General features: G+C 43.5%; 1 protein-coding gene across 3 annotated transcripts in view; it reads right to left on the reverse strand.

Annotated features, from left to right (window-relative positions):
• DRP2 (dystrophin related protein 2) overlaps positions 1 to 23561 on the reverse strand; it is a 195755-nt gene that overhangs the window by 109394 nt on the left and 62800 nt on the right. For all 3 annotated transcript variants that reach the window (XM_075324062.1, XM_075324061.1, XM_075324063.1), the window contains exons 4-7: positions 21335 to 21458; positions 17038 to 17306; positions 16809 to 16955; positions 8688 to 8766 (exon numbers count right to left, since the gene is read on the reverse strand). In XM_075324062.1, coding sequence (XP_075180177.1) covers positions 8688 to 8766; positions 16809 to 16955; positions 17038 to 17306; positions 21335 to 21458 — 619 coding nt within the window. The remainder of the gene's footprint in view (positions 1 to 8687; positions 8767 to 16808; positions 16956 to 17037; positions 17307 to 21334; positions 21459 to 23561) is intronic.

A 23561-nucleotide genomic window follows, 5' to 3' on the forward strand; every position in this document is an offset into this window, starting at 1 on the left:
CGGTACTTCGGAAAATGGGTTTTGGACACAGATTTATAAATTGGGTGAAGCTGCTATATGACTCACCGGTGGCGAAGGTTAGGGCTAATGGCAGGGTCTCTGAGTCTTTTCCTCTTGGAAGAGGTACTAGACAGGGGTGCCCGCTCTCGCCCTTGCTATTTGCTACTGCAGTGGAGCCATTGGCAGTTGCAATACGGAAATCCAGGGAGATAACGGGATTTAGGTGTGGAGCAGTGGAGCAGACAATATCATTATATGCGGATGACCTACTTTTATATTTAGACAGGGTACATTCCTCGATTTTGACGGCAATGAATATCATTTAAGAATTTGGGCGGAGGTCTGGCCTTCGGATTAATTGGTCCAAATCAGCTTTAATGCCAATAGACCCTCTCCCGGTGGATTTCTCGGACTTGCAGATACTGGTTCCTGTGGTCCGAGAGTTTAAGTATCTGGGAGTAATTGTTAGCCCAAATCCGAAGGGTTTTCCAGGCCCTAAATCTGGAACCCCTGTTGCAGTGGTTCAGAGCAAAGGTACACACCTGGTGTCGCTTGCTGCTATCAAATATCGGTAGATCCAACTTAATCAAAATGGTAATGATGCCACAATTACTATATTTTATACATAATTCTCCAGTGTGGATTCTTAGGGAATTTTTTGCAAAAATTAATACATTATTCCGGGAACTTATCTGGAAGAAAAAACAGGCTAGGATTCGACTGGAAGTGCTACAGCGAGGAAAGGAGGAGGGAGGACTGGCGGTACCAAACCCATATATATACTATATAGCCTCCCAGATGCAACATCTTAGGGGTTGGGGCAAAGAAGGAGCGTATGATAATAGTGGTGATCTAGTGAGAGAGGGATCGGTATGGAAATATCCGGGTTGCCAGTTGGATGTGAGAAAAAGACAGATAAATGGGGCATGATATCCCACCTTGGCTATGATATTTCGGGTATGGGACAGAGGTAAGTTTCTTTTGAAGATAAATGGGCCTACGGAGTTCTGGCCACTGTGGCGGAACCCGGATTTGCCAGAAATTAAAAAAATTAGTGGGGTTCAGAGGATGGGAAGATAAAGGGATCCATTTAGTGTCACAAGTACTACAAAATAATATTCTTAAGAGTTTTGAGCAATTGAGAGCAGAGTTTCACCTTCCGCATGTCTTCTTTTATCAGTATTTACAGCTGAGGCACGCACTGGAAAGACAGGGGAGGACAAATCCGGTGACAGTGACACATAATCAAACATTACATATGCTGCTTACATATGAGTCCTCTAAAGGCCTTATTTCTGAACTATACAAAAGATTACTACCTGCCCATCTGGAGACATACCCACTGACTGTTAAAAGTAAATGGGAATGGGATGTTGGTCCCCTGACGGAAGACCAGTGGTCCGACATTCTAGAACAGGTCCCTAAACTGGCGGTCTCTGAGTGCCAAAGGCTTTCTCAAATATATCTCATCCACAGGGTATATAAAACTCCCAGCCTATTATTCAGGATGGGACTTAGACCAAATGCACAATGTGTTAGGTGTGGACAGGATGATGCCCATTTGATGCATGTTATGTGGGAGTATGGACACATTGGTGATTTCTGGAAACAAACCCTGGGACTCATAGAGCAAATATATCATATCACAATACAGCCGTCACCTCGTTTATGTTTGTTGAGTCTGTGGGAGGTAGGAGTAGACCCGGACTCTCCAACAGCCCTGGGAATAGCCCGTATCCTGTATCAAGCAAGGAAGATACTGGCATACCATTGGTTAGATCCTCTACCACCAACGTTACCAGAGCTTAAAAATAAATTAAATAACGTCATTAGATTGGAAAGGGGAGTTTATTTAAAGAGAAAAACACTGAGAAAGTTTTACAAAATCTGGCAGCCATGGATGGAGTGGCCGGGTCTCCCCTCTGGGGCACTAGTGCAAGATGCAATGCTGGACCAGTTACTGTTGTGCTTGCAGTGAATGGAACGTTTGGGGAGTAAAAGTTAAAACTAGTGTTTTACGTGGCGGAGTGGACTTTGAGCGGCGCTGTGGGAGGGGCCGGAAGGGTGCGATTGATGACTAAACGGGGAGAGAGAGGCAAGCGGGTATGGAAATATGATGCGGAGCGACACGGCTAATGGAGGAGACTTTCCTATTAGACTGAGGTATTATTGCATAATTTAAACTTTTGTTTATCTGTGGAGCCATGTTGTTTGTAGGCTCAAATTATATAACTGATCTAAGAATCCTTTTTTTTATATATACAGAGGAAGCACCTGATTTATAGACAACATATGTTTTCTTAATGTACGCTTTTACTAGTTATATAAGATGCAATATATTTTCTCTGTATTGATTCTTAGTTGTTTAATAAAAAAGATCTGATTTAAAAAAAAAAAAAAAAAAAAAGAAAACTCTGGAAGAGGCTCTTATATGATAAATAAGATACTCAACAAACAGCTCCGGCAGTCACCAAATGTCATGCTTTTAGATAACAAACTCTAAAGGCCCTGTCACACACACAGATAAATCTGCGGAAGATCTGTGGTTGCAGTGAAATTGTGGTCAATCAGTGCCAGGTTTGTGGCTGTGTACAAATGGAACAATGTGTCCATGATTTCACTGCAACCACAGATCTGCCAAAGCTTTATCTCTGTGTGTAAAGTGGCCTAAAGGGATTAACAATAAAATCCACGGATTGAGTCAGTTTTACTTTTACATTGATGAGTACTTTTACATTGATGGCCTATCCCTAGGACAGATCATCAATGTCTGATCGGCCAGGGTCTGACACCCTGCACTGATCTGCTGTTCTCAATGCCGGCAGCAGCCTGTGGCCGAAAATGCTCAGTTCCAGAGCTGCCCCGTCTTCTGCCGGATATTGCATATTCACCTCCTATTGAATTGAATGGGAGTAGGATGTAAAGTACTTGGCCATGGCCACCATTAGTTGTCAGGGCAGCTTTGGGAACTGAGCATTTCCTGCTGCCAGCTCCGGAAACAGCTGTTCGGCGGGGGTGCTGGATGTCAGATCCTGGCCGATCAGACATTGATTGTCTGGAAACAGCAGATTGGCGGAGGTGCCAGGTGTCGGACCCTGGCCAATCAGATATTGATTGCCTGGAAACAGCTCATCAGCGGGGGTGCTGGGTGTCAGACCCCTGCCGATCACACATTAATGATCTATCCTAAGGATGGGCCATCAATGTAAAAGTAGTGGACAACATCTTTAAGTTCCATATCACAGCCAAATGGAGATCCTCTACTCTCTCTTTCCTGGCTATTAGCCCTCCGTCACATACAATAGGCCTGACAGACACAACTCTTTTCCTTTCATTTCTCCTTCCTCACCAGATTGTGAGGAAATCCCCTCCCTCCAGGTAGTCTCCTGTCTCTAGCAGCTCTGTGAAATCTCATACCACAGTTGGATTGCAGAGCTTCAGGAGGACAGATATAACTGCGCTACTCTCTCACTCTCATTGTATGTGAACACGCACACTCAATAAGGTTGGTATTTTATGTTTTTATTCATCACATGCTCTGCAAGTGTAATTTTTCTGGGGAAACTTCAGGATCTAATTCTGATTGAAAATGTGTTTAATAGTACTTAAGGTACCTTAAAATTAAGTTTGTTTCCATAAATTTTCTTTGTAGAGTTTTTTGACAGAGTCAAACTGGGGACTATTTGGCGGGAGTTTTCAAATGTTTGTATTTCAGAGTTTTTAGTTTTATGTTAAGTAAATGTTGTTTTTTTTTGCACCTCATTATGTGTAGTCTCTTTTATTACATCCCTATGAAGATCACTAATCACTTTTAGAGCCCTGAAATTGCAAACATTAGATATTATAGGTATTTTTCTAGCCTGCGCCTGACAGTCACATTGTATGTGAACTCGTTAGAACCGATATTGTATGTGACGGAGGGTTAAGGACAACATTAATCTTATCAAGATATATGAGGGCATTCAAGAAACTTATCAAGACACAAGAGATCTTTTTGATGCTATCTGAGACTCCGGGATCACTTATACCACCCAGTTTGCATTACAGAGAACCAGGCCCGGACTGACAGGCGGGAGGGGCGGGACTTCTCCCGGTGGGCTGGCCGGTGGAGGGGTGGGGGGGCCGCCCCCCGCCTCTCCCGCACTGCCTGCTGTTTAAAATTATTTTGTGGCTGCATTGCAGGCTATTGTGAGTCCCGGATATCAGATGACAGTCCAGACTCAGAGGGAGTGTGGGCGCCGGTTCACTGTAATCAATTGTCCTCTGATCTTTCAGATTCGGGGACGATTGAATGCGACCGCCCTGACTTCCGGGTCAGAGGACTCTGTAGTGATCAGGTCAGCTGATCACACTACAGGGCATATTTAGTAATCCTGCAGGGCAGTCAGTAATGAGGGCAATCTGGCCTGTTGTTTTTTGGCCCGCGACTGTGGGTGCCCATGGCCAGATTGCCCTCACCTGTCAGGCACCGGCAGGGAGCGATGCTGCACAGCAGAGCACAGCACAGCACAGCACAGGCAGCGTAGCCGCAGCAGGGGAATCCCTCGGCGGCTAGAATGTAGTTGCTCCTCTAAGGTGATGACGTGTCAGGAAGGGGCGGGGCTTCCCCCTCCAGTGAGGAGCTGAACTTCCATCACCAGTGCTCAGCGTTGTGCTGTGGCTGCTGGAGCTGAGGAGCTGTGGAGAGATCACACTGAGGGGCTGCACCAAGGAGAGAGGGGCTAAGGGTGAGTAATGTGAGGTGGTGTGTGGTGCTTTGGGGGCGCTGGATGTTCCTACATGGGGGGCTGCATATTGGAAAATTGTACACAGAAGGTGCTGCAAATTGGGGGATTGTATAGGGAAGGTGTGATTTTTACATACATGGGGCTGAATGGGGAAAGGGGTGAACTCTTATGTATGAGGCTATGCACTGGGAGGCTGTGCAGGAAAGGGGGTGATGTTACAGGTGCTGGGGGGCTTCATGCATGGGGCTGCATGATGAAGGGGTGATGTTGCGTGCTGGGGGGCTGCCTGTGTGGTGATGGGGATGAAGCTACATGCAGAGGCCTGCATAGGGATTACGTTATATGCTGGGGGCTACGTTCTGGGGGGCTGCATGGGGAAGGGTTACAGTTACTTGTGTTGGGCTGCTTGAGGAAGTGGGTAATGTTATGTATGTGGGGAAAGCAGTGATGCTATGTATGTGGGGAAATCCTCCTCACCCCACAATTCATTACATAGACTGTCAGGCGATTGTGATCCGATCTTGCAATCAGATCACAGTTGCGGGGGGGAGGGGGCACTTTCCCCCTCTTCTCCGCTGCCTGTCTCTGCGTACATCACATTGCACTCTGATGACGTTCGAGTGCAGTGCGATATTTCACACAATCCCATAGACTTGTATGGGTGCGTGTGGGCTGAGAATCTACCAAACCCAGCATGCTGCGATTCTTTTCTCAGGCTAATATGGCATGGAAAATCAATCACAGATGACACTGCCCCATAGTTTTGCACTGGTGCGAGTGCAGTCCAATGTTTTATCAGATTGCACTCGTCTGTGCAAAACACAAGTAGAACAGAGGCCTTACTGTGGTCCGCAATATGATGATGACCGATAACTCCCAAGTATCTCTTTACCATTGTTAAATGGAATCTGTCACCAGGTTTTTGCTCCCCCATCTGAAAGCAGAATAACATAGGGGCAGAGACCCTGATTCCAGCGATGTGTCACTTACTGAACTGTCTGCTGTCTCCTGTGCTGCAGATCTACCGTAGCAGTTATACAGAGCTCATGAATATGCAGGACTACCTGGCAGCACGCAAAGTCATCCTCTAATGATAATCTACTGCTGATTAATTACTGATTTTATCAAAACTACATTAAGCAGCCCAGTAAGTGACACATCGCTGGAATCAGGGTCTCTGCCCCTACATTATGCTGCTCTTGGATTAGGTACAAACACCTGGTGAAAGATTCCCTTTAAGGATGTACTGGAAGTTGTAGCCTCATGTAATACAAATGTACAGTATATGAGTCTGACCTGACATTACAATTGATGTACCATATACTGCTTGTGGTTCTGCTGATGTATTTCTGTATTGATACTATTTATGAACTGATGGGGCTATATAGATGTATTTCTGTACTGCTTGTGGTTCTGATGATGAATCTCTTTACTGCTTGTGGTTCTGATGATGAATCTCTTTACTGCTTGTGGGTCTATGATGAATTTCTGTTGGTTCTGATGATGAATTTCTGTATTTCTAGTGGTTGTGATGCTGTGTTTCTGTACTGATGGGGGTTCTAATTATGTACCTCTAGTGGTTCTGGTGCTGTTATTAATTCTGATCCTGTACACAAGTAACAATTCATAAATTGTAATATTGATGACCTATGTTTAGAATAGGTCATCAATGTCTGATCTGCCTGGGTCTGGGACCCCCGCTGATCAGCTGCTGTTGGTGCATGTGGTCGGAAATGCTTACTTCCGGATCTGATTCGTCTTCTGATAGTGACCGTGGCCAGGTACTTCACATTTTCCTCATTGATTTGAATAGGAGACTGCAGCTGCTATCAGAAGACGGACCAGATTCGGAACTGAGCACTTCCAGTCACCTGCTGGCACCTAGAACAGGCGATTGGCAGGGGTACCAAGTGCTGGACCCTGGCCGATCAGACATTGTTGACCTATCCTAAGGATACACCATCAATGTTAAAGTAGTGGACAACCTCTATAATAAAGTCTTGTGCCATCTGACAAGTTAAGGGTTACTATGTTTTCATTTATGTTTAGAGCGTTAAAGGGGTTGTCCAAGTTTGTGATAAGTCTGCAGTCACTCCATGTGTCACTTTATGTGACTGCAGACGTCTGAGTTCTCAGTGCGCACACTGTATGCTGTTAGTATTCTCTGCTGCCGGCAGTGAGAGTGGGAGGTCACAAAACCACAAGTATGCGATTTACATACACGTCGTCACGTGCTGACTAGACATGGATGGCCTGGCTCAATAAAAATGAATAGAGGCCGGACACGTCTAGTCAGAATGTGGCCAGAGGTATACAAATGGCATACTTGTGCTCATATGACGTCCACTCCCACCACTGGCTCCGGAGAATCCTAGAAGTGTGCAGTGCAAGTGCTGTGAGAATTCAGAAGCCTGCAGTCACACAAAGTGACACCTAGTGACTGCAGACTTTCATCTCAAACCTGGACAAGTCCTTTAATTATAAAATTAAGCACTGTAACCCAATCCTGACATCGTGTAATATACTCCCTGTCAGGATTCAGCTCTGCTCGATACTTCCAGCAGTCAGCACATGGCCACTCCACTCATATGTGATTTTAATACTTGCATCTGACAACTAGCTTTTCTTCCTACGTTCTTCATTGAACATTAAGAGAATTATTAAGAGCAGTTTGTCATCATGTAACTAAGTGTGCAAATCACATATGAGTGACTGGTCACATGATGACTACCTAAACCGCTTGGTGGTGGTGGGGGGGGGGGGGGCGCCAAACTGAATAGTTGCCCCGGGTGCTGGAAAGCCTAGATACACCTCTGCATATGGTCATTCGTGTATTTTTCATAGTAGTTTCCATGGTGGGATCTGCCCCTTAAAAATTTCTTTGCATATTCCCTAAGTGGTATGTGTCCAAAATTATCACCAGTGAAAACAACATCGTCCCTGATCACCTATCTGTAGAATAGGTCATCAATATTAGTTCAGGGGGATCTGATTTTGTATCCCTGCCCATCAGCTATATGATGATGACGCAGCATTATGTGGAGAGCGGCATCCTCTTCATTATCTGCGAGACACAGCTCTGTAGGGAAAATAGCGGCTTCACCAGGTCCTGCTACTAAGAGCAATAACAGCTACAGCCTGAGCTGTAATACTGGACGCAGCCGTGACTGCATGTTATATGGTCGTGTTACACAATCTACAAGTGCACAAAGATAATACACATTCACCACACGAAAAGTGGGCCCATGTACCCCCAAATGCCAGGGCTGAATTATATTCCCAGTCCGGCCCTGCAGAGAACCTTCAGTTTGTCTCTATGACTATAAAATATTCATAAATAACCTAATATCCCTTCCCATGGTTCTTAAGGCCACTTTACACACAGAGATAAATCTTTGGCAGATCTGTGGTTGCAGTGAAATCATGGACACATTGTTCCATTTGTACACAGCCACAAACCTGGCACTGATTGTCCACAATTTCACTGCCACCACAGATCTACCACAGATCTGCCGCAGATTTATCTGTGTGTGACAGGGCCTTTAGAGTTCTCTGTGTTTTAGTCCTATTGCTCATCCAATCCTACTTGATATCTGATTTTTTGTTCTTCCTCCCCTTCCTTGGTATTCTTTGTCCATCCTTCCTCTTTTCTTTCTCTTCTTATTTCATTGTGTCATTATTGTTGACCATTTTCTTTCCAAATTTCCAAATAATGATCTATAAAACTTTTTTTGCAACTTAACACTCTTGATAAAACTGCTCATCTTCCCATGCACGGTCTTACATTTCTGTGTCTTGCCTATGTTTCTATTATATTTGTCATATTGGTGCTGTTTTATCGTGTTCAATTTTCACATTCTGCCCATTGTTTCTCGATATTTAAGCATACTATAATCCCTCATTAATATTAGTTTTTCTCACTAACACTTTAATTTTTAATGTAAAAACAGAGGAACTTACAAGATAAAAAATGTTGAGACTCGGGTCCAAAGTCACGGTGAGCGTCCTGCAGCTGCCGGAGACGTTCTGTAACTGAAGTCTGCAGGACAATAATGCGAGGTTTCATTTATTCCATGTTCACAAATACATGTTAAAGATTTTAAAAAAATGGCTAATCATAAAATAGAATTGAACAAACAAATTTTATGCACTTATGTTTGAAACATTGCCACTGATTCATGGTGGACAATAATTAAACAATACTGTATATACCCTACTTTATTTTATTTAATTAAAGGGAACCTGTCACATTCCCAAATGCTAATCTGCAGATATGGGCTTAATCTGAAGGTTAATATCATTCCAAAGCACCGCGGGTGGGGAACTAAAAATCCAACTACCGGGAAAAAATTAACTTTATTCCTCCTGGCAGCCTCTGGCTTTCAGTCATAAAGATGCGGCCGGCACGGCTTCAGTCACCACTCAGCATAAAATGAGTGGAAGCTGTAACCACACCCTGACATTGATTGACAACTGGCTCAGCATAGCATCAGTACAGAACCAGCTATCAGTCAGTGCTGGGGAGTGGTTACAGCCACCGCTCACTATGTGCTGAGCAGTGACTCCGGCCGCACCTCTATAACTGAAATCTGGAGGCTGCCAGGAGGAATAAAGAGTTCATTTCCTCCCGGTAGCCAGATTTTTAGTGCAGCAGCCATGCAACTTTGGAACACTATTAAAATACAGATTACACCCATATCTGCAGATTAATAGCATTTGTGGACGTGACAGGTTCCCTTTAAAGAGGACCTGCCACCACGTCAAAAGTGATCAGATTTTGCTTTTATATGCTTTTATTTTATTTTCACTATATATATATATATATATATATATATATATATATATATATAGTACAGACCAAAAGTTTGGACACACCTTCTCATTCAAACAGTTTTTTTATTTTCATGACTCTGAAAATTGTAGATTCACATTGAAGGCATCAAAACTATTAATTAACACATGTGGAATGAAACAACTGAAAATATGTCTTATATTCTAGGTTCTTCAAAGTATCCACCTTTTGCTTTGATTACTGCTTTGCACACTCTTGGCATTCTCTTGATGAGCTTCAATAGGTAGTCACCGGAAATGGTCCTCCAACAGTCTTGAAGGAGTTCCCAGAGATACTTAGCACTTGTTGGCTCTTTTGCCTTCACTCTGCGGTCCAGCTCACACCAAACCATCTCGATTGGGTTCAGGTCTGGTGACTGTGGAGGCCAGGTCATCTGGCGTAGCACCCCATCACTCTCCTTCTTAGTCAAATAGCCCTTACACAGCCTGGAGGTGTGTTTGGTGTCATTGTCCTGTTGAAAAATAAATGATGGTCGAACTAAATGCAAACCGGATGGAATAGCATGCCGCTGCAAGATGCTATCGTAGCCATGGTTCAGTATGCCTTCAATTTTGAATAAATCCCCCAACAGTGTCACCAGCAAAGCACCCCCACACCATCACACCTCCTCCTCCATGCTTCATGGTGGGAACCAGGCATGTAGAGTTCATCCGTTCACATTTTCTGCGTCGCACAAAGACACGGTGGTTGGATCCAAAGATCTCAAATTTGGACTCATCAGACCAAAGCACAGATATCCACTGGTCTAATGTCCATTCCTTGTGTTCTTTAGCCCAAACAAGTCTCTTCTGCTTGTTGCCTGTCCTTAGCAGTGGTTTCCTAGCAGCTATTTTACCATGAAGGCCTGCTGCACAAAGTCTTCTCTTAACAGTTGTTCTAGAGATGTGTCTGAAGCTAGAACTCTGTGTGGCATTGACCTGATCTCTAATCTGAGCTGCTGTTATCCTGCAATTTCTGAGGCTGGTGACTCGGATAAACTTATCCTCCGCAGCAGAGGTGACTCTGGTCTACCTTTGCTGGGGCGGTCCTCATGTGAGCCAGTTTCTTTGTAGCGTTTGATGGTTTTTGCCACTGCACTTGGGGACACTTTCAAAGTTTTCTCAATTTTTCAGACTGACTGACCTTCATTTCTTAAAGTAATGATGGCCACTCGTTTTTCTTTACTTAGCTGCTTTTTTCTTGCCATAATACAAATTCTAACAGTCTATTCAGTAGGACTATCAGCTGTGTATCCACCAGACTTCTGTACAACACAACTGATGGTCCCAACCCCATTTATAAGGCAAGAAATCCCACTTATTAAACCTGACAGGGCACACCTGTGAAGTGAGAACCATTTCCGGTGACTACCTCTTGAAGTTCATCAAGAGAATGCCAAGAGTGTGCAAAGCAGTAATCAAAGCAAAAGGTGGCTACTTTGAAGAACCTAGAATACAAGACATATTTTCAGTTGTTTCACACTTTTTTGTTAAGTATTTCATTCCACATGTGTTAATTCATAGTTTTGATGCCTTCAATGTGAATCTACAATTTTCAGAGTCATGAAAATAAAGAAAACTCTTTGAATGAGAAGGTGTGTCCAAACGTTTGGTCTGTGATATATATATATATATATATATATATATATATATATATATGTCTATATATATATATATATATATATATATATATATATATATATATATATATATATATATATATATATATATAAACACTATACAGTGCCTACAAGTAGTATTCAACCCCCTGCAGATTTAGCAGGTTTACGCATTCGGAACTTGGCATTGTGACATTTGGACTGTAGATCAGCCTGGAAGTGTGAAATGCACTGTAGCAAAAAAGAATGTTAATTCTTTTTTTATTTTTTTTTTACATTGTGAAAAGTTTATTCAGAGGGTCATTTATTATTCAACCCCTCAAACCACAAGAATTCTGTTTGGTTCCCCTAAAGTATTAAGAAGTATTTCAGGCACAAAGAACAATGAGCTTCACATGTTTGGATTAATTATCTCTTTTTCCAGCCTTTTCTGACTAATTAAGACCCTCCCCAAACTTGTGAACAGCACTCATACTTGGTCAACATGGGAAAGACAAAGGAGCATTCCAAGGCCATCAGAGACAAGATCGTGGAGGGTCACAAGGCTGGCAAGGGGTACAAAACCCTTTCCAAGGAGTTGGGCCTACCTGTCTCCACTGTTGGGAGCATCATCGGGAAGTGGAAGGCTTATGGAACTACTGTTAGCCTTCCACGGCCTGGACAGCCTTTGAAAGTTTCCACCCGTGCCGAGGCCAGGCTTGTCTGAAGAGTCAAGGCTAACCCAAGGACAACAAGGAAGGAGCTCCGGGAAGATCTCATGGCAGTGGGGACATTGGTTTCAGTCAATACCATAAGTAACGTACTCCACCGCAATGGTCTCCGTTCCAGACGAGCCCGTAAGGTACCTTTACTTTTAAAGCGTCATGTCAAGGCTCGTCTACAGTTTGCTCATGATCACTTGGAGGACTCTGAGACAGACTGGTTCAAGGTTCTCTGGTCTGATGAGACCAAGATCGAGATCTTTGGTGCCAACCACACACGTGACATTTCGAGACTGGATGGCACTGCATACGACCCCAAGAATACCATCCCTACAGTCAAGCATGGTTGTGGCAGCATTATGCTGTGGGGCTGTTTCTCAGCCAAGGGGCCTGGCCATCTGGTCCGCATCCATGGGAAGATGGATAGCACGGCCTACCTGGAGATTTTGGCCAAGAACCTCCGCTCCTCCATCAAGGATCTTAAGATGGGTCGTCATTTCATCTTCCAACAAGACAATGACCCAAAGCACACAGCCAAGAAAACCAAGGCCTGGTTCAAGAGGGAAAAAATCAAGGTGTTGCAGTGGCCTAGTCAGTCTCCTGACCTTAACCCAATTGAAAACTTGTGGAAGGAGCTCAAGATTAAAGTCCACATGAGACACCCAAAGAACCTAGATAACTTGGAGAAGATCTGCATGGAGGAGAGGGCCAAGATAACTCCAGAGACCTGTGCTGGCCTGATCAGGTCTTATAAAAGACGATTATTAGCTGTAATTGCAAACAAGGGTTATTCCACAAAATATTAAACCTAGGGGTTGAATAATAATTGACCCACACTTTTATGTTGAAAATTTATTAAAATTTAACTGAGCAACATAACTTGTTGGTTTGTAAGATTTATGCATCTGTTAATAAATCCTGCTCTTGTTTGAAGTTTGCAGGCTCTAACTTATTTGCATCTTATCAAACCTGCTAAATCTTCAGGGGGTTGAATACTACTTGTAGGCACTGTATATATCTCGTATACTGTTTATTTATTTCTTTATTTTTTTAATCTGCTAAACAGTTCCGTACCTTTTATTTGGCTCATATTGTCGTGTTCTTTATTTAATGGATGTGGCTCATAGAATTCGATGGGGTCATGTCTATAGGCTGCACTGCATTATTACCCTGAGAACATCGCCCCTTTGGTAAACAGCCTAAAAAGGAGCACTAAACAAAGAGGCTCCTCATATCTCCAGAACCATGCGGTGGATTTGTAAAGCGAAAAAAGTGGAATACTCAGGGGAGAAGAGGGAATAAAATAAGAGCAAAAATGGCCACTTTTGACCTGGTGACAAATCCTATAGATAAGGGTAATAGATAGAACAGATAAGTCATAAAAACGCAAAAAAATATATATATTTGTTACTACCGCATAAAAACTACAAAGAAAATTGTTTAAAAGGGAAGTCAACCTATTGTCCGGGACATTTTTTTTCAAGGTATGTATTTTGGGCTAAAAATTGCCTCTGTGTTGTACTGTCAATTGCCAGATTCAGAATGAGTTAAAACAAGAATCTCTTTTTAGAAAGGAAAGAAAGGGAAAAAGAAAGAAAGAAAGAGCGAGAAATAAATAAAAGGAGGAAAAAAGAAAGGAAGGGAGAAAGAAAGGAAAGAAAAAAAGAAAAAAAGGGAGAAAGAGAGAAAGAAAGGGAGAAAGAAACAAAGAAAAAAGAAAGAAAGAAAAAAAAAGAAAGAAAAAAAAGAACAAAAGAAAGGGAGAAAGAAAGAAAGAAAGGGACGAAAGAAAGAAATAAGTTGGAGAAAGGAAAGAAAAAGGGAAAGAGAAAGAAAGGGAGGAAGAGAGAAAGAGTAGATAGAAAATGAGAAAGAAAGGAATGAAAAGAAGGAAAGAAAGAAAGGAGATATAAGAAAGAGAGAAAGAAAGACAAGAAGAAAGGACAGGGAGAAGGAAAGAAAGGAAAGAAAGGAAAGAGAAAGAAAGAAAGAAAGAAAGAAAGAAAGAAAGAAAGAAAGAGAAAGAAAGAAAGAAATTGATATAGAAGGGTTAATAGTTTCTCTATTTCTTCATTAAAGATTTATTGTTATTAGTAAGTATATCTGATGGTAGTTCATAGTCATAGAGCCTTCGGAATAAGAGACAAGATCAAGGATTATTATTGTCTCTAAATGTTCTTCTTGTCTTCTTCTTATCTCATATGCACGACTCTACATTTTTGTTTTGCTAAAACTTAAAGGTCATATGAGCAACTTGTAAAGTCCAGCTAAAAGCCTTATTTGCAAAATCACATTGATCTGTAAATGGTAAAAATAAACTGTACGTTGGTTAAATAAACAGAAGAAATTGATCATGCCCACATGGATGCTGGTCTTTTCTCTCCGAGCGCTCGATCTGGATTAAGGTCTGAAGAGGCCTAATTCAGAGGACCTCACTGGTGATCCCATAAGCTGACTTGTGACAAAACAGAACAGCTACAACAGTTTTTGGCGCCCAACGTGGGGCCGTGGCCAACCAGCCTATTCGGAAGAAGTTTTGGGGACTCTTGAGACAGTAAAAATTTCAGCTGCAGCAAGGTGAGAAGCTTTATTCTTACACTTCATTTCACTCTCTCTGATTTCCCGAATATTCTGGGTAAGGCTGTACACACGGTTCAAGAACTCTGGCATCACCAGTGAGTATTGTTTTTTTTTCATGCATGTCTGAATGAGAGTTGAAATATAGAGTAATAAGATAATCTGTTGTCCGTCCATTAACTGATTGCATAGAGTGCATAGCACGGAATTTGGGACAGTCTCTGTATTTGCTTTTGCATTTGCATTTGCTGTGTTGCTGTGTTTTGTGTTTTACTTTGGCCATCTTTGCATCTTTGATGGGCAATACACTGGTCTAGGGATTTGTGTTCATAAGTGGTTTCATATTAATGCCTAGATAAAGTAGGCAGGCAATAGGTTGTTGTATATTGATGAGAAGCCTCTGAATAATAAAGTGACAAGTAATTGAGATAAGAGACTTGGTGAAATAATATGTATGTATAAGTCTAATGCTTATAGGTCATACTGTGGACTGTGAAAAGATGTTCCGGTTATGAAATGTCACAGGGCATAGCCATATAGAGTATTTGAGTGGATACCTGACATGTGTATTTTTTTTTTTTTTTTTCCCATCAGTGTCAAGAGCGGTTTAGATAATTTTATTTGCATGTGAGGTTAACCCTTGGAAGGTATATTGTTACATATGCTTCTGGAATCAATGAATGAGTAGGACAAGTGGTCCTGGGATCTGTCCTTATAGTGAGATATTGTGTGTTTCTTCCCCTCAAAATGGGGATGAAGGTTTTATAGCAAAGTAGAATATTAGTGCTGTGAAGGTATATAAGTAGTCTCAATTTTCTGCTAGGATTGTGTATTATACCAGTGGGTATTAGGGATGTTTTGGGAAAACTGAATCTGGATCTGGACAAAGAATTCTTTTTGAGATAACACTCTTGCTAAACAAACTGTGCGCTACTGACATTCTGTTGGGAGGGGTCAAGTGAACAGCTGCGCGATTTTCTGCCCTCTGTGAGAAGTCAGCTCTGAGGATTGTATTGGTTTAACTCTAGTTTACGTTCGTTGCTGGAATACTTTGTAAAGGACCAGCATGGAGTACCCAACTGCACATCAGGTCTAAGTGGATTAGAGAGCATTGTGGCCTTCCCACTTACATGGAGGTGGTCTAGCAGGTGAGAGGACTATCACACCTGGTCCTTCCTGCTTTAGTCATCTGGTCTATTGGGTGAGAGGTGTTTTTTTAACCCTTCCCAATACGCCCTACAAGTGTAGCAGGTGAGAGTGAATGCTGATTGAGCCTTCTTGCTACCACTTGAGAGCCCATTCTGACTTGCCAGGAGACGTGTGGCCTGTTAAAAAGGTTCAGGGACACTGAGAGGGCATTTGCAGAAAGGTGGGCTGTGGGAATAAGTTGAAGCCATGGGCAACTTGTTCAGTGTGCAGCGTGGGGCTCCAGCAGGATCCAAAACAGCCAAACAGATAGTGCAAGAAAGGGAAGGCAAAGAAGCAGTGAAAAATGTCAGACCGATACTCAAAAAGGCAGACATGCCAGAGTACGGATGTTTGGATGTTGAGAAATGGCACAGATTCAGGGAAGAAAAGAGAGGTTGGATAAAAGATAAGAGGGTAGAGCAACAAGTAAATAAATGGTGTCGTGTGGCTGAAGAGGTGCAGCATTGTGGATATAAAGAGACCACAGCGGGAGATAAGGTGTATTATGAATGTTTTAATGCACCAAAAGCAGGAATTGTGACTGCTACCGCCCCCCCTTCACATAAGCAGAAACCCAGACCAGATGAATGGACTTGTAAACATTGTAGTCAGAGAAACCCAGACTGGAGAGGTACTTGTGCTACGTGTAATGTTACTCGCCCTAAGCAGATTGCACTAAATCCTGTTCGAACCAGATCATATGTGATGACAGAGGACGCTGACTCTGAGACAGAGGTAGTGAAGGAATTGAGTTTTACGGAGGAAGCTGACTTGTGACAAAACAGAACAGCTACAACAAAAGAAAGAAAAAAGAAAGAAAGAAAGACATAAAGGGAGAAACAGATTAAGAGAGAAGAGAGAAAAAAAGAGAGAAATAAAGAAAGGAAGGAAAAAAAGAAAGGAAAGCAAGAGAGAAAGAAAGGGAGAGAGAAAGAATGAAAGGGAGAAAGAGGAGACAAAGAAAATGAGAAAGAAAGGAACGAAAGAAAAAAAGAAAGAGAGAAACAAAGAAAGGGACAAAGGAAAGGGAGAAAGAAAGGGAGAAAGAGATGAAGAGAGAACAAAAGAAAGAAAGAATTGAACTACTCCTTTAACAGTCATTACCCCGATTGCCCATTGTGTGCAGTAGCTAGGTGCGGCGCTCACTGGATATTTTTTGTATATACCTGCAGCTGTTTCCACCGACTGTTCATTTGCTCCAGCTCACGAGCATTTTCCATGGAGAGGTGGACATCACACAGGGCAAGCTGATGAGCAAGGTCATTTGCCATCTTGTTTGTGTCTTTAATAGGACTTATCTCTTCCTTAAATAGCTAAAGAATAATTAACATATATTGTCACAGACTGCTGATTCTGCACACAATATCACACAGACAGGACACCATGGTCTTTTACCTTCGTAGCCTGGATGTGCTCCGGCAAGGAATCTATAAACAAGTCTCCTATAGGCTCCCAAGTTGTCTGCACACTCTCCGCCTGGCTTAGTGCATCTGTAGCTTCTTTCATTGACACTCCCAAATCCCGAAGCTGCTCTAGTGTTCTTTCCAGATGACGGTGCTGGTCTAAACTGCGCGCAGTCAGCCTATCCCACAGTTCACTAGCCACACTGGCTTGTTTCCACAGTAAGCGACTAAGACTCTGAGATCGGCTCCTAGGTGAGGCATCTGGAAAAGTTTTAAAAGAAATTATATTCTCATAATTGAATTTTTGGGATTTGCAGTAACAGATTCACATTAATTAAGCTGCTAAACAGAAATTACTCTCCTGTGACATGCGAATAAGCGAGTTCAAATTAAAGAGGGCCACCACCGTAGCACCGGCGTCCCTGCAGAGACGCTGACTTACTCATGGCCATGGCCGGGTTGCTTCCTCCCTCGCTGCCCTGGTATGCTATTTCCAGGAATGCCTCTCAGTCTATGGCTGAGAGGCACTATGTACTTAAGGCACCCTCCCATTAGGGGAGGTGCCTGCGCCAACGTCCCTAGTTAGTTTGGCTACCAGTCTGCTAGCTAGTTGTCGATCCCATTATCCCTATGTCAGTCACCTGTACCGGCCTTCTCATACCTATCTGTCCCTGCCGTGCCCACCATACCTGTCAATACCCACCTGTCTGTCTATCTCAGTCATCCTGTATCTCCTCCACCTGTGCCCATACCACTGTCCGTACCGGCCCTGGGGGTCAGCGGCCACAGTCCTGGTCACTGGCCTGGAGTGGAATCTGGCATCTGCCTTGTGGTAGGTGCCTAGTTAAGCCCTCCCACTAAAGTGCAAGCCCAGGTCCAGTAGGTCCACTAACTCCACTTGCTGCCCCTACACCGGCCAAGAGTATTACAACCACCCTTACCAAATGTTGCAGATTACAGCAGAACTGCCGGCTCCACAGATAGCTAGGGACAATTTACAGTATGTTAAAGGTAACACACTTTTTTTCTTAAATTATTTTATCACTAGTCTCCCAAAACGTATAAATCAACTTGTATTATCGTATTTAGGTTATCTTTTATATCTGAACATTGAACATTAACATTGACTCTTCAGCTAATTCATGTGATTTCATGGTGACTCCCTGAGAATTACATGCCTCTTTCTTCCCACCATCTCAATCACCAGAACTTCAGTGTGATGAATCTATATGGGCTGTACAACATACCTTTTCAACAAGGGGAGGACAGAAACTCCTATCGCAGTTAATAATGATGATTACACAGCTCCAGCCAATAGGTCATCAGTTAATTGTAATTGTTGCATGTCTGGCACCCAACACCCCACCTATCAGGTCCGGCTTCAGGCAGAAGTAAACAGTAAACAGCCCCTCAACAGTACAGCTTAGTTTAATGTGTAATGACTGCAATGGAGAACTGAAGCTTAGCTCTTATTCAAATTAATAAAAGCTGAGTGGCAGTTTTAGGCAATGGACACTACACAGCAAATAAAAACCACCCCTGCAGAAGCAGCTAACTCCAACCCTCGAGGACCAAGATAGAGAAATAAGAAGGCTCTCAGAAGTCTTCTATCCACTGCATAGCTGAGTGATCTTTCCTGATACTCCTCATCCTCACAGGAAGGCTCAGGTCACATGAGCATATAAAAAAAAATAGTCTGATTTTCATCCAGAAAAAAACTGATGAATTTTCATCTACCATATTATTCTGACTATAAGACACACTTTTTCCCCATGAAATTTGGGAGGAAAGTGGAGGTGCTTCTTAAAATCCAAAATGTACTTGGCTGGCTTGCTGTGGGTGGGGGCCATGGTGAAGTGAGGTCAGAGGAGGCAGAAGCAGGGTCGCCGCTGCAGGAATCCGGTGGCAGGAGGAGTGGAGCGATCATGTGTGTCCGCCATTAAAGAGAATGAATATTCACTGTTCCCTATACCCATAATCCCTTCCATCTCTTGGCAGTGAGATCAGGGTCAATAATATTAAATGACAGTGAAGATTTTTGCTATCACTGCTACTGGAGCCGAAAGGCAGGATTATGGGACTAGGGAACAGTGAATATTCATTTTGGATTAGTCAGCAGCTGAAGTGTGACTGTGGGAGCATGGCAGTGATGCCATGTGCTGCCCGTCGCTTACATATCAAAGTCAGTTGCAGGCGGAGGGAAGATGAGTGGAATCATTTATATATTTTTATATGTTTAATAAAAAGCGGCATAATGGGAGGCACATATACCAGGATGGGCCTATGTAAACCAGGATGGGGGACATATATACCAGGATGGGCAATAGATACCACGATGGTGAGTTAATATACCAGGAGGGCTTAGAATGGGGATCATATATACCAGGGTGGGAGACATATATACCAGAGTGGGAGACATATATACCAGGATGGTGGATTTATATATATACCAGGATGAGCCCAGGATAGGGAACATATACATCAAGATGAGCCCAAGATGGGGGCCATAAATACCAGGATGGGGGTTAATATACCAGGAGGGCTTAGAATGGGGATCATATATACCAGGATGGTGGATATATATATATATATATATATGTATATATATATATATATATATATACCACGATGAGCCCAGGATAGGGAACATATACATCAAGATTAGCCCAAGATTGGGGACATATATATCAGGAAGGGGCCCAGGGTAAAGAATATTAGTATAGAATTGGGTACATTACCCCCATAACAGTGCGTCATGACCACAGTCTTTGTTTCATTTTTTTTGCCTCTAAAACCAAGTTATGTGTTATGCTATGTGTGCAAGTTGCAGATATGGTGCGTTTTTGTGCCATGTATTTTTCTTAAAGGGAACCTGTCAGCAGAAATTTTGCACTAAACCTAAAAGATTCCCCTTCTGCAGCTCGTGGGCTGCATTCTAGCAAGGTTCTTGTTGTTATTGTGCCCCCTTTTAGACCAAAATAAATACTTTATAAAGTGGTACCTTTTCCTATGTAAATCTTGTTAATGGTACACGGGGGCGGGCTGTCTGGTGTCCGTTATCCTGCCTCCTGCTGCTTTACGCCGTCCCCCATCGCTCAATTTCATACTTCAGGACGCCGCCCAGTGTGCCCGAGGTCTCGCGCATGCGCCATGCCACTCTAGCGGGACTACACAGTGTGACCGCTGGTGACGTGTTGCGCAGGCGTGAGATTATGGGCGGCGCTGTGATTTTCATCAGCAAGTACCCGCCCATAATCTCGTGCCCGCTCATTCCCCTCTGCCTCCATCGTTTTGTGCAAGTGCTGGCCAGATGAATCCACGTCACCTATTAACAAGATGGGAAAGAGGTGACGTGGGGTCATCTGGCCAGCGCTTGCGGAGAACGGTGGAGGCAGAGGGGAAAGCGCGGGCACGAGATTATGGGCGGGTACTTGCTGATGAAAATCACAGCGCCGCCCATAATCTCACGCCTGCACAACACGTCACCAACGGTCACATTGTGCAGTCCCGCTAGAGTGTCACAGCGCATGCGCGAGAGGTCCGGCGCACTGGGCGGCGTCCTGAAGTATGAAATTGAGCGATGGGGGACGGCGTAAAGCAGCAGGAGGCAGAATAACGGACACCAGACAGCCCGCCCCGTAATAGGATTAACAAGAATTACATAGGAAAAGGTACCACTTTATAAAGTATTTATTTTGGTCTAAAATGGGGCACAATAACAATAGGAACCTTGCTAGAATGCAGCCCAGGAGCTGCAGAAGGGGAATCTTTTAGGTTTAGTGCAAAATTTCTGCTGACAGGTTCCCTTTAATGAAGTCAATGGGTGGAAGGGCTAAAAAAGGCAGGCAAAACGCACCAACAATTGACATTATTTTCTGCCCCAAATCTGCAAAGAAAAAATAAGCAACGTGCGCACAGCGCTTCAGAATTCTCATTGACTTTGCTGGCATAGCTGGCATAAAGATAGGCATGAAGAATTGTGTCAAAATCTGCACTGCGCACACACAGTCTTATGGGCCGGTACATCTTACTAGTCCGAAAAATACGGTAAATTGTCATCGTTACGGCATCGACTTTTATACATCAGCGGTGAATAACATGTACAAGACCAAAACAGTTTCAAAGGTTAATAGTAGTAATATATACATAAAAATAGGATGCTGTGCAGAAGATCCGTATGGGATCCAATATCTAAACAGCCCTGTTGAATAACATTGCTCCACAATGTGGTGTAATACTGCAGTTTGTTAAAAAAAACTCCAGAAAGACACATATTTAAAGTTACTAACCTTTGGCTAATGTAGACGTGTCCTCTTCTATTTCCTGAAAAGGATGCTGTGTGAGGAAAGCTTGAGCAGATTCAAGTACAGAATATATGTACGGACCTCGAGACTTCACCTCTTCCATAAAAAGCTGTGGATAGGGGGAAAAAAACCCAAAATGATAAAGTATTTAGAAAATATTGTGTGTGAAGGTCCAGTGGCACTTCAGAAGTAATAAGATTTTCTTTATAGCTTTACTGCTCTCGCAGCTTGTTCACCTTGCATCTTGTTACACAATTTTTTCCAGTAGAAAAATGCGGAAAAAAAATGTATTCTACTCTGGCCTGCCTGGTGGAAAGAGCTGCTGGGGAATTTTCCTGTGCCCATCCATCTGCTACTTTGGAGTCTGTTTTCTGCCAAGGAGTTTGGTATTTGTATCTTTCTGTTTATCCCCCTGTCTGTCTTACGTTACCTTGTGTCTTGTTAGTGCAGAGGTGGGGTCTAGTGAACCTCACCTACCCTTCACTAGCAAGGGCATCTATAGGGTTGTCCCAGGGTCTCAGGTTCCTGCTCGGCAACAGTTACAGAGACTGTATAGGGACTGGCTAGAAGAGTAGGTACTGCTGCAGTTGAGGATAGGAGGTGTCCCATCTACCCCTCTCACTAGTTCCAGGGCCCCCTGCTGTAATTGTGTCTTCAGTGTCCCCCTTATTTGTTGAGTTTTTGTAGTGCGTCAGATGCCCGTCGGTCTGAATGCATGTGTCACACGGTACATACGGACATCTCCTACTCTATGCGTGACAAATACAAGTCAATGGTAAGGCCAAAAAAAAGGTTAGAAGGTATCCAAATATTTTTTTGACGGTGCGTGTGTGGGTATGTGTGTGTTTCTGAAATAACTGATGTTAGCTTTAAAAAAAAAAATAAATCTGTAGAGATATCAATAAACATAAGGAAAAGACTGAAAAGTAAGCTGAAAAAATGTGCAAAAAATGTATGTATGTATATATATATATATATATATATATGATAAGATATAATATAAAGTAATGTTATGTGGGAAAGTAATATAAAATATAGAAATGCATAAGATGAAGTGTAAAGTATGGATGTAGCAGTGCTGGTAGTGATATAACATAGGATATTATGATAGGTTGCTTGGCCACTGGCTGCATCGGATGTGACAGTTGGCAGTTGGGATTGGCCCATGGTGGAGGAGCTTGTGCTGAGGACAGACTCCATCTAAAGGCCGCTTTACATGCTGCAATCTCGCTAGTGAGACCGCTAACGTGCGTACCGCCCCCATCGGTTGTGTGTCACGGGCAAATTGCTGCCCGTGGCGGACAATATCTCTCGGACCCATCACACTACTTACCTGCATAGCAACGTCGCTGTGACCGGCGAACCACCTCCATTCTAAGGGGGCGGTTCGTTCGGCGTCACAGCGACGTCACTAAGCGGCTGCCCAATAAAAGCGGAGGGGCGGAGATGAGCAGGACGTAACATCCCACCCACCTCCTTCCTTCCTCATTGCCGGCGGCCGCAGGTAAGGTGAGGTTCCTCGTTCCTGCAGTTTCACACATAGCGATGTGTGCTGCCGCAGGAACGACGAACAACATCATACCTGCAGCAGCAACGATATTTGGGAACTGGACAGCATGTCAACGATCAACGATAAGGTTAGTAATTTTGCTCGTTAGCGGTCGCTCGTACGTGTCACACGCAACGACGTCGCTAACGAGGCCGGATGTGTGTCACGAATTCCGTGACCCCAACGTCATCGCGTTAGCGATGTCGTTGCGTGTAATGCGGCCTTAAGGGTATGTGCATTATGATCAGGACCTGCTGCGTCTTGGACGCGGTGGGTCCTGACCTGCGGGGCCGCAAGTCTCCTCTGCAGGAGACCTCAACTGCTCGTTCCCACGATCCGGGCTCGGGTAGTTGTGGTCTCTCGCTGTGTTCTCCCTGCGAAGAACAATCGCATCTCCGGAGCTCAAGAACCCACCATGCAGGTCAGTTTTTACTGCAGGAAAAACAAGCACAGTGGGCATGGGATTTCTAGAAATTTCATCCACTGTACTTGTACTATACAATGCAACATTTTGCATGCAGCAAAAACGCTATGAACCCTGATCGTGGGCATGCACCCTTACCGTTCAGTTGGGGAAAGGATAGAGTTGAGTGCGGACGTAGGGGTCCGTCAGGTCGTTTTGGTCGCATTCTTTTGGTGACTCATGGTGGCTGTAACGTTGAG

The sequence above is a fragment of the Anomaloglossus baeobatrachus genome, chromosome 9, assembly GCF_048569485.1.
Source record: "Anomaloglossus baeobatrachus isolate aAnoBae1 chromosome 9, aAnoBae1.hap1, whole genome shotgun sequence".
Taxonomy (NCBI): domain Eukaryota; kingdom Metazoa; phylum Chordata; class Amphibia; order Anura; family Aromobatidae; genus Anomaloglossus; species Anomaloglossus baeobatrachus.